Here is a 12,252-nt window from a genome sequence, read left to right on the forward strand (position 1 = left end):
AGGAAAGGGAGGATTCCCCACCCCACTTTTCCCTTCCCAAAAGATCCCTGAGAGGAGGAAAGGGAGGATTCCCCATCCCACTTTTCCCTTCCCAAAAGATCCCTGAGAGGAGGAAAGGGAGGATTCCCCACCCCACTTTTCCCTTCCCAAAAGATCCCTGAGAGGAGGAAAGGGAGGATTCCCCACCCCACTTTTCCCTTCCCAAAAGATCCCTGAGAGGAGGAAAGGGAGGATTCCCCACCCCACTTTTCCCTTCCCAAAAGTTCGCTGAGAGGAGGAAAGGGAGGATTCCCCACTCCACTTTTCCCTTTCCAAAAGATCGCTGAGAGGAGGAAAGGGAGGATTCCCCACCCCACTTTTCCCTTCCCAAAAGATCGCTGAGAGGAGGAAAGGGAGGATTCCCCACCCCACTTTTCCCTTTCCAAAAGATCGCTGAGAGGAGGAAAGGGAGGATTCCCCACCCCACTTTTCCCTTCCCAAAAGATCCCTGAGAGGAGGAAGGGAGGATTCCCCAGCCCACTCAGCGCTGTTTTCAATGGGAGGCTTTTCCCCCTCTCAGTTCTTTCCCTTCCCCAAAGATCGCTGAGAGGAGGAAAGGGGGGTGGGCGAGTAATGGAGTGGCTTCTGGAGAGGGCAGGGGCGAGCAAGTGAGTGATAGGGGCGGGGCAGGAACTTACTTCCGGGTTCATTGTCCAACAGGTTCGCCAGAACCGGTGCGAACCGGTAGGAACCTACCACTGGTTTGTCCCCAGGGCTGCCAGGAGTCAAGGTGCCTCTAGGGCACAAACAAAACCCCACGCAGAACTCAGTTCACAGAATTTCCCATTCTTTCTGCATAGGTTTCTCCTTTAGGATTTCAGATCATTGGAGACAAGTTTATCAATTTCTGCTCTCCTATGGTTCACCTCATCACAGGTCCTGTCCTTTTCAGTTATTGTTCCTTTGAATATTATGAATGCGAAGATAAATAGTGATCCTCATGGTGTCATTCTCTTTAGAGTCTGTTACAAAATACACCATTTCATCTCTTTCTTCTGGGGGCTGTAGGATGTGTCAAACCCTGCAGGCTGAACAGAACAGTGTACTTGATCAGCTTCTGGTGGAATGTAACATGAATCCAGCACTTCGTGAGCACCTCTCCATTGTCACCCGTACCTTTGAGAACCGACAGGCAATTGTCCATGAAGATGCAATGCTCTTCAACAATAAAGTCTTCTCCATTGAGCCTCTGGTGAGAAATACCATATGACCTGGGAGGGGGGGGAATAGGATGGTAGGATATTTTTGGTAAGTGCTTTAGATGTTTTTTTATGTAGAGCAGGGCCTTCATTAGTGGCCTGAGGGCTCAGATGTGAAACTTGAATTCCTTCAAGTACCGGGGGGGGGGGGGGGGGCACTATATCAAGCACCAGGGAAATCAGGGGATTCAAACAGTTCAAATGTTAATAATGATTGATTGTAAGCTTAAGCTCTCTACAAGAATCCGAACTACTAACGGTTAAGGGAAATTAGCAGGAGTTAAGAATAGAAAGCATTTCAAGGTGGGCTGGACTTAGATCTCTTGTGGGCACGAAGGGATTCATGACTGATGACGCATTTCGCCCCCCTCCTTCAGGCTCATCACCTACAGGCTAGACCTTTTCATCTAATATAAACCCATTGCTTGAAGCTCTTTATCAGAGCTTAAACTAGATTGGATGGACTGAGACTTGTTTCCTGTTAAGCAAGTAAGCTCCCCGTTAGGAGAGCGAGTGTGCAGAGAAGTGTAATGAGAGTGGTGTGGAAGAACACGCACAAACCAGCATACAGGGACACCGAATAGTATAAAATATAGTAGTTTACTATGTGGAAATATAGAGGTATTCAGAGTCCATCAAACAGTCCAAGTCATACACGGTTCAATCATTCAGTTATCAAATAGTCAGTCTAGCACATAAAACAGCTAACTAGCATTTAAAGTAACAGATACATTTGTTACAATCATGGCTTATATACATTGCCAAGCCAAGCCTAGGGTTACATCCCTAACATTCCCAACAAAGCAGAAATGGTGGTGTCTGCCCTACTCATCTTGATTTAGAAGGGGTTTAAGCTTCCTTAAAGTAGTAGACTAAGAGCTCCGGAGTGTTTTTGAATCCATTGTTTCAATTGGGATCCAAATGATTTGTGGCACATGATCTTTTAACCAGCTTAGGTATGATGATGCTCTGTAACCCTGAATGAACGGAGAGACCATTGAGATGGCCCTCATCCTTTTCAATTAATTAAAGGCTGCTTTTGATGGGCTAGCTAGATTGCTGATGATAGCTGGCAAATATTTTGCCAATACCCTACTGCATCTTTTATTCTTAACATTATATTGTGTTAGTTTTTAAACTATTGATGCGTTTTTGTACATTTGTAGATAAGTCTACTTACCCACAGAGTGTTATTAAAAGCATTCTCTATACCATAAAAATCCAGGTTTGTTGTGCTATTCTGATTGTCTTGCTTGCAAATTGTAGAGCCATAGATTCCAACAGTAAAAAAAGTAAAAATAAATAAATAAACCATCAGTAAATAAAATTATTTCCCAAAACCTTAGAAAGTGTTATGATTATGTAGTTCTGATTTTCCAAGAGCACTTCAATTTTACTTTGCAACAAAGGCAAGATACATTTAAAAAATAACCCAGTTTGGAGTTTATAATATGCTTGGCCCCAAAATTCAGGGCTCCTTAAGGAGGTTTTCATAGGATTAAGAATGTGATGTTTAATGTTAAGAGAATACTGTTCACAAATAACAGGTCCAGCAATGTGTCCCTGGCAGCCTCATCTTCATCTTAACCAGGTATTTTAGTCTTGGTGGTAAGAGTTTTTTTTAATTGTCCACAAGAGGTATGTTTTGTGGTTAGAGTTATCCATTCTCAGTTTATTTTCTTTCAATGCTCCCCTTTTCTCTCATAAACTCTGATCAAAAGGGGCAGCAGATTATCAATTTTTAAATTGGGTTTTGCCAGAGAAAGTATTAATAGCACTGTTTCTATTGTAACACAGCATGTAATTTAAAACCATTTTATTACTCTGCCCGGACGATTTAGGGATTGTGGCCCAGACAGAGATGCTTTTCTGATAGCCATCATCGTTGTTAGAATTGAGAATGCCTTGATAGACCACAACTCAGTTGAGTTCAGGGCTTGGCATGAATGGAAATTGAATGCTCTTGTGTTTTATTCTTCTGGAAAGCCACCTACTGTTATAGTTGTAATATCAAAATCTGTGTATTTGTGACACTGATACCAAAAGACAAGACATTCATTTCCACTCTTCTCACCACTAGCCAGAGTCAGGAAAAATCCACTTACTCAAACAGATAAATTGGCAATTGAACCTATTTTATGCAGCAGGAACAGTCGTATTGCCTCCAGACTTTTATGTTTCTGAGCACTACATCTTAGGAAGAATATCCCCAAAATTGGATGGAGAGCTGCTGGTTCTGCTCCCCCAGAGCAGCAGCAGCCCAGCCATTCATACTTCTGCACACTCCCGCTGGGCTTTGCCAGAGAAGTTCAGAGGAACCAGAATCGTGCTCTACTGTGGGCCGGCCGAAAGAAAATGTCTTTTTTTCTGAGTCATCTGGAAAAAAGAGATACAAACCTTAGCCCTAATAGACTCGGGAACTATTTCATTGATGAGATTGCAGTGCAGAGGTTTAAGAAAAACTGTAAAAACCTGCTGTTGGGGAAAAAATGGATGGGCAAAGGCCATACGCTGGTCCTGCATCACAGTACCCTTTACTTAGCAACTGAACTTAGCAACCCACAGAGAATTCCTCCTGCTCTGTGTTGTTGCCATAATGCACAACCTGGATGTTGCAATTAGAGCTGTTCCGTAGACAAAGAAAGAAAGAAAGAAAGAAAGAAAGGGGGAGAGATCTTCCATCAGAATGTTTTATTCCACATTGTTTCTACCAGTTGAACAGAATTATGACATTTTCAATGAAGAATTGCTTGCTGTAAAGACTGCATTCTAATAATAGAGGCGCTTCTTAGAAGGATTGATTGTCAAAGATTACAAGAATTTGGAAGTTTTTCACAAAGCATCGTTTCTACATCTTGGCAAATTAGTAGGGCGCAGTTTATGTCCCGTTTTAAATGCCATTGACAGAACAAACTTCCAGGTGCCCCATCACACAATCTTGAATGCTACCTTCCCCATTTCTTTCCCCTTATCCCAGTCCTGCAGCCAAGTCATTTTCCTTTCTCCAGGAGTCAGGGTGTCCTGAAAGATTGGGGCCAGAAAAGGAACATGGGTCTTCCTGCTAAATCCCATTTCAGTGCAACAGCAATTGGATTCATATGCCAAAGCTCAGCTGGATGGAGGTCCCAAACCTCCAAGACACCTCAGATTGATTTTTTGCCTTTCACTTCAGATGATGACCATTTGTTTCACAATGGTTATGTACACATTCCCCTTCCTTTAAGACAAGAAATGTTGAGCCTTTTCTGTGACAGTAAGAACTGCTGGGCATGGAAGCATGCTTAAAATGTGCATTGGACACTTGGGGAGCTCTGTAGCCAAGAATGAGAGCAGATGCCAAGGCTTCTCCTGTTTCTCCTGAGGCCAGGTCTGCTTCTGGAGAGCTGGTCGGCTTTCTCTAGCCTCTCTGTATCCCTGGCGATTGGGGAGTGGGCCTGGATGGATTTTATTACAGATAGTCCCTGGATTACAACCATTTGTTCAGCGACCGTTCAAAGTTCTGGCACCAAATGAATGTGCCATTAGGATGGGTTCTCTTAGTTCTGGCTGTCACAATATTCCTGCAATCAGGTGATCACGGTTTCTGGATTTTGCTTAATGGCCCATGTGGTCCTTTTTTAATGATGGCAACCAGAACGGCCAGAATTCCTGTTGCTAAGTAATGTGGCCATGTGCCAACACACTTTATAACTGCATCGGAATTCAGACTGTTTTCCAGTGGATCACTCCTTGTGCTTCAGGTCTCCCTCCCCTGCTTTTAACAGTCTAAAACTCCCAGCGAAGCCCTGTGAGTTGCCCTTCGTCCCAGGAAGAAGCGGGCTCTGTGCTCCCCATGTGATGAGCTCTCCAGAACAGGCCAGAGGGCAGCAGGGAGGAAGAAAATGCAGTATATACTTCTGGTTTTTAATCCAGTTACATGGTTGTACAAAATGGTTTTTGAGTAAGAAGGTGAACCTGCAGAGCAACAGAAACAAAAGTCAGGCTGTTCTCTCATCCTTTTCAGACATTATCCAACTCTAAGAAGAAGCAGGTTCAGTTGCGCTGTTTCCTGCATCATTTAGTTTAAAAAGTTTTTTTGGGCCTCTTTTCAGCCCCTTTTGTCATCCAGAATAATATTGGTAATATTTGCATGTGCCTGTTCCAGAATTTTAAAAAACAGAGCTGAAAGACAGACTTTCTTGAGCTTTCATATTCATTGTCTTTATTCTATTTTTCTTTAGGAGGGAGATGTTTGGCCCAATTCTACAACTGAAATCAGTGTGATGTTCAGACCACAAGAAGCCGGGATGTATCTTCAGACGGTCTACTGTGATATTACGGGTATAACCTTAAATACATATTCCTATTTTAGGATACGGGTGATTTTAGTTTCCCAGCCTTGTGAAAACTGGTCCTGATATCCTGATCCTCAGTTACGGCAAATACAGGAATCTCTCTCAGTTATAATTAAGCAGAAGCCTGTGGCAGGGGTCACCAACCTTGGCCACTTTTAAGATTTGTGGACTTCAGCTCCCAGAATTCCCCAGCCAGTTGAAGTCCACAAGTCTTAAAGTGGCTAAGGTTGGTGACCTCTGGCCTATAGGATAGGATGATGTATGTCATCTGCTCTTCTGGACAAAAGAAAAACAAGCGGCTCTCGGCATTTTTAATTCTCCTTTTTTGAGAACCAAGCTATCACATTCTTGTGTTTGTATATAAAGTCTCCTTGCTTTTTTGCAGACATTAAAGCTGGTAACATCCCTTTTTATGGATCAATTTCATCTGAGATGCACAAGTCTTTCCAAGGTGGAAGCCTTTCCAGAGTGTCTGTATGGGTTTCCAAAGATCCATTAAGAGTATGTTTTATTATGCCCTTGTGAATGCCATTAATTGCCATACATCATATCCTATTGCCATTTGCCTAGCTGCAATTTGAGCAATAGGTATCAGACACTGCGCCTTTAAAACCACCCATTTGGTTTTGGTATGTAAACAACTCTTTTGTGACCTGGATTATGGTAAGGAATTGCTCAAGAAATTTCTAGAGCACTTGAATGATGTCCACCCAAATACTCAATTTACGATGGAAGAGAAGAAGAATGGCCAACTTGCTTTTTGCAACATTTTAATCATTAAAAGAAAGAATAATTGGGACATACAGTATTCTGGAAATCAATATATACAGATCACTGTTTAAGTAATGTAGTGATACTGGGAATGTTTCCTTTACAGCCTGAGGAGTGAGGGTTGGATTGCACCAGACGTGGTTTGCTCCCGGTTTGGCCCTGATCGGGCAAAATGGGAGTAGCGGCAATGGGAGGCTCCGCCCACCTGCCCAGATGCTTCTGCACATAAGCGCGCACACACAAGCGAACCAATAGTGAAAAAAATGGAAACATCAATGGATTATTCCCTATGCACCCCTTTGCCCATTTCTCAAGGTCTTTTTCACATACCATTACATTGGCTTAGTAAAAAAGTATTTCAAAGCACTTTTGTCCAAAACAAAAGTGATAAAAATAAAAGGAGAAAAATGATAAAAAAGACTATTCCCTTGTTCATTTTAAAGATTTCTTACATCTTCTCTTAATTAAGATTTTTGTGAATAAATCTTGATTCATTAATGATCCACTTTCTTTTTTGTTGTTTTTGTCTTGTAATCTTGAAATAAAGTTTTACTCGCTGCACAAAATCTTTGCCACAGAGAAAGTCTCTCTATATCTGTAAACTAATTACTTCCCAAAATAATTAAGATTAAGATATGAGCTTGTGGTTAATGTTCATATCAGCTCCAACGCTGTTCAGAACATAGATGGAATCCCAGGACCAAGTGGCTCAGCTCTGAGTCAGCTGCAAAAAATTTTCAGTTTGGAAGGAATCAACATGTGGAGTACATGTTGTGAAGCTCACAATTTCCCTTTGATTCAGGGAGATAATGTTGGTTGCAATCCATCTACCACCCAACAGTCTCAGGTGCCCTGGCTCTTTGGGCTTCTAGTAGGGAATTATAGTGAACTGATGCTTCCCTGGGGATCTTGCCATCTGTAACATCATTCCCCCTCCCCCAAGGTGAGCTTAGTCTTGCCCCAACAATCTTCTGGAAAGCCCTTAAAACATGGTTTTCCAGCAACCTTGGGGAACCCATGGGAAGAGGGAAAGTGTGAGATGGTTATATTGTGTTTGTAATGCTGTCCATTCTCACACAATAGTTTGCTGTAAATATTAAACTTTTGATGTAAACTCTTTAAATACTGTAATTCTTTGTACTAAAAGACCAAACATTTGCCCAATTCAAAGATCTTAATTTAGGCTACCTTTTCTTTTGAAGTTGAAAACCTCAAGTAGATATTAGTTGCAGGTCAAAAGGGCTTCCTTTCTGCTGCTTGAATCACCACGAGTATAAGACACACCTTTTCTCCTCAAAAAGAGGCTGAAAATCTGGGTGCATCTTATACACTGAATACAGCATTTTTGGCCTCCTGAAACCCTGCCCCCTTTGCAAAAATGGCCGTGCATAGCCTTTAGGAGGATTCCAGAGTGCCCCTGGGGGCTGGGGAGGGCGAAAATGAGCAGAAAACAGGCTGTTTTTTGCCCTCCAGCCCCCAGGAACACTCTAAGCCTCCTAAAGGCTATGCATGGTGGTTTTTTTGACAAAATACGGGGTTATTTTTGCAAAAAACGGGACATTTTTTGCTCGTTTTGGGGGGGCCTCCCAGCCCCCAGGAGCACTCTTCAAGCCTCCTAAAGGCTATGCATGTTCTTTTTTTGACAAAAAACAACCTGTTTTCGCAAAAATGGGCCGTTTTGGGGAGGTCTGCAGAGTGCAAAAACCTTTTTTAAAAATTTGCCTCTTCAAAATCAAAAGGTGGCTCACTGCTCGGACTCCCGCTTCTCCAGACAACCCAGTCATCGGCTTCTGCTCCTGGCCCGGGAGATAGATCTGGCCAGGAGGAATACAAGCCCCATTTTTGCAATTGGGGAGGAAAAAGACCGTTTCAGGCACTGGGCGATCCCTGCAACCTGGAACTGCCCACCTCCCGAAACGCTCTTTTTCCTCCCTGATTGCAAAAATGGGGCTTGCATTCCTCCTGGCCAGATCCATCTCCCGGGCCAGGAGCAGAAGCTGACCACCCTCCTACTGGGTTGTCTGGAGAAGGGGGAGGCCGAGCAATGAGCCACCTTGCTTTACATCTCTCACACAGCGCCCGCTTCACCTGTCCCTTCTTAGACGGTTCCAGGTAGCCAAGATCACCATGCTGCCACCAAAAAATGCTGTTATTGTGCTCTCTGCCGTCCAGAACCACCCGAGAAAGGGCTGGTGAAGAGGGCGCTGCAATCCCCCCAATCCCCCAGATCTGTCATGCAATGCTTATTGCTACTGCTGCTATTGCTCCAGCTACCATATCTCTTTGCTGTATGACAGATCCGGGCAAATTTGGGGGAAGGGGTGGATGGAAGAGGACCAATCTGCTCTGCATGAAGGCTTCTCTAGGAATGCTAGATCTCCTCTTTCTCTCTGGAAAAAGCTATTGCCATTGTTGGGATTTTGGCTAGTGAAAGAAGTGCGAGATGGAAAGGAAACTTTGGAATGCGGCAGGTTCCAGGTTCCTGGGAAATTCCCGACCTGGCGCTCCTGCATCCCGAAGTTTCCTTTCCATCCCATGTTTCTTTCACTAGCCAAAATCCCGACGATGGCAATAGCTTTTTCTGGAGACAAAGTGGAGATCTAGGGTGCTGAGAAAAGTCTTCGGGCAGAGGAGATTGGTTCTCTTCCCTTGCTCGCACAGAGCGTATGGCGCCTGCGCAACACTCCGCCGAGCAGCTGGAGCGTTGTGGGCGGTGGGTACGCAGGCGCATGTGTACATGTGGATGCCCAGCCCTGTCGCAGCGTACCGGTTGCAGTGGGATCCGGAAACCCCCACTGCTATACACCAATTACTGCATCTCAAAAGATCCCTCTGTTAAAATACTGTTTTGCAAATGATACAATACAATACAATACAATACAATAGTAGAGTTGGAAGGGACCTTGGAGGTCTTCTAGTCCAACCCCCTGCCTAGGCAGGAAACCCTATACCGTTTCAGACAAATGGCTATCCAACATCTTAAAGACTTCCAGTGTTGGGGCATACACAACTTCTGGAGACAACTTCCACTGGTCAATTGTTCTCACTGTCAGAAAATGTCTCCTTAGTTCTAAGTTGCTTCTCTCCTTGATTAGTTTCCACCCATTGCTTCTTGTTCTACTCTCAGGTGCCTTGGAGAATAGTTTGACTCCCTCTTCTTTGTGGCAACCCCTGAGATATTGGAACACTGCTATCATGTCTCCCCTAGTCCTTCTTTCTTTTAAACTAAACATACCCAGTTCCTGCAACCGTTCTTCATATGTTTTAGTCTCCAGTCCCCTAATCATCTTTGTTGCTCTTCTCTGCACTTTCTCCAGAGTCTCCACATCTTTTCTACATCATGGTTGCCAGAACTGAATGCAGTATTCCAAATGTGGCCTTACCAAGGAATTATAAAGTGGTATTAACACTTCACGTGATCTTGATTCTATCCCTCTATTTATGCAGCCTAGAACTGTGTTGGCTTTTTTGGCAGCTGGTGCACACTGCTGGCTCATATTTAAATAGTTGTCCACTAGGACTCCGAGATCCCTTTCACAGTTACTACTACTGAGCAAGGTATCACTTATACTGTACCTGTGCATTCCATTTTTGTTGCCTAAATGTAGAACCTTACTCTTTTCACCATTGAATTTCATTTTATTAGATAGTGCCCAATGTTCAAGTTTGTCAAGATCCTTCTGTATCTTAAGCCTATCTTCTGGAGTGTTGGCTATTCCTGCCAGCTTGGTGTCATCTGCAAATTTGATGAGTTCCCCATTTATTCCCTCATCCAAATCATTGACGAAGATGTTGAAGAGTACTGGGCCTAAAACAGAGCCTTAGGGTACTCCACTGCATACTTCCCTCCATGTAGATGCAGTTCCATTGAGGACTACACGTTGAGTGCGGTTGGTCAGCCAGTTACGAATCCATCTGGTGGTAATGCTGTCTAACCCACATTCTTCTACTTTATCTAGTAGTAGGTTATGGTCTACCTTATCAAATGCCTTACTGAAGTCCAAGTAAACTATATCGACGGCATTCCTCTGGTCCACTAATTTTGTCATATTATCAAAGAATGCAATAAGATTAGTCTGGCATACAACGGTGATTGGTCTCATTCAAGACAACAATGAATCTGCATACAGGGAGGTTGAATAACTAGCCTTGTGGTGCAACTAGAACAATCTTGAACTAAATACACTCAAAACTGTAGAAATGGTGGTGGATTTCAGAAGAAAACCTCCTATACTACCACCTCTTAGAGTCCTTCAAATTTCTAAGTTCTATCATATCTCAAGACAAAAAATGCACACCTAACATGAAAAATGTCGTCAAAAAAGCACAACAAAGAATATTCTTTCTGCACCAACTCAGGAAGCTCAGACTGCCCAAGGAGCTGCTGATTCAGTTCTACAGAGGAATTATTGAGTCTGTCATCTGCACCTCTATAACTCTCTGGTTTGGCTCTGCAACCAAACAAGACAAACACAGACTTCAACAGATAATTAGAACTGCAGAAGAAACAGTTGCTACCAACCTGCCTTCCATTGAGGATCTACACGAGTCAAAAAGAGGGCTGTGCAAATGTCTACAGAGAAGCTCACATCCTGGACATAAATTGTTTCAACTTCTTACCCTCAAAACAACGCTATAGGGCACTGCACACCAGAACAACTAGACACAAGGACAGTTTTTTCCTTGCATCATTCTGCTTAACAACTAATTCCCACAACATTGTCAAATAATTTACTAAGACTGTATTACTATTATTGTTCTCTTCCTTACTAGTATCTATCTCTTCAAACTTATTGCTATAACCATGTTGCTGGTATCTTTCAATTTATTTGTTTTTATTTGTTTCCTAATACAATCTTATTAGTAACCTTGACTATCACTAAGTGTTGCACATTTTTATTCTTGATGAATTTTATTTTTTTCTCCTTACGTACACTGAGAGCATATACACCAAATTCCTTGTGTGGCCAATAAAGAATTCTATTCTATTCCATTCTATTCTAGTCTATTCTATAAGTTCCTCAAGCATCCTCTGAAAACCAGGTGTCCGAAGCAGCCAATCTAATAGAACTCCCCCCACTGGGAGTGGAGGGCTGCATGGCAGAATTCTTTTCTACTAACTACCATGTCAGCAATGGACAATCCTGAATAGGATTCTTGCCTCACACACGTCTGCTGGTACTCCCTGCATAAACGGGGCACAGTTTCCTCCCCTCTGGGTTCCACATTAAAGTGTAAATCACATCGTGAGCGGCTATAAACTAAGGGCATCTACCGATCCAGTATCTCATTTCTTATATGAACGATGCTGCACTTCAATGGTTAGATAGCCCAGACATTGGTGTTTGAACATAGATCTTTTTAACACTTATATTTTATTATGTTTTACTAATCTAGGTGAAATGTTAATATATATTGCAAATCCATCTGTGACATGCCATATGATGAATAAATGAATAAATAGCAGAACTCCAAGGCAAGAAGAGAGTGATTTGTGCACAGCAAGGAGCAAAGCTCAATGCCTCCACTTTCTGATCTGGTTTGTTTTGTCCAATATTGTTTAAAGAATTGTGCCACAATTAACTTCCTGAAAACGAGCTATCATTTCTACAGGCCGAGAGACCAGGCTCCCTCTGCGTATCAAGGGGGAGGCAATAGGCCCCAAGCTACTTTTCAACTTTGATCAGCTGGATGTTGGGAAAATTTTTGTGGGATCATCTCACAGTTATGAGGTAAGTTCCGTTGTTACAGTGTGTGGTCTCTGAGCTTGGTTGTTTGCTTGCAGATGTTTCTTTACCTGATTAGAGAACATCATCAGTGCTGGGGATTGTGGGCTCTACTCCCTCATATATATATATATGGTAGCTTGCCTTGCCAGTGCTGGATGAGGGTATTGTTTTCTGTATGAC

The 12,252-nt window shown here is 42.9% G+C and overlaps 1 protein-coding gene across 1 annotated transcript in view; it reads left to right on the plus strand.

The window, feature by feature from the left end:
* HYDIN (HYDIN axonemal central pair apparatus protein) overlaps positions 1-12,252 on the plus strand; it is a 325,008-nt gene that overhangs the window by 47,961 nt on the left and 264,795 nt on the right. Inside the window, exons 9-11 of the mRNA XM_081963626.1 lie at positions 1,048-1,231; positions 5,459-5,558; positions 11,957-12,075. Coding sequence (XP_081819752.1) covers positions 1,048-1,231; positions 5,459-5,558; positions 11,957-12,075 — 403 coding nt within the window. The remainder of the gene's footprint in view (positions 1-1,047; positions 1,232-5,458; positions 5,559-11,956; positions 12,076-12,252) is intronic.

The sequence above is a fragment of the Natrix helvetica genome (assembly GCF_964273705.1).
Source record: "Natrix helvetica genome assembly, chromosome: 10".
Classification (NCBI taxonomy): Eukaryota; Metazoa; Chordata; class Lepidosauria; order Squamata; family Natricidae; genus Natrix; species Natrix helvetica.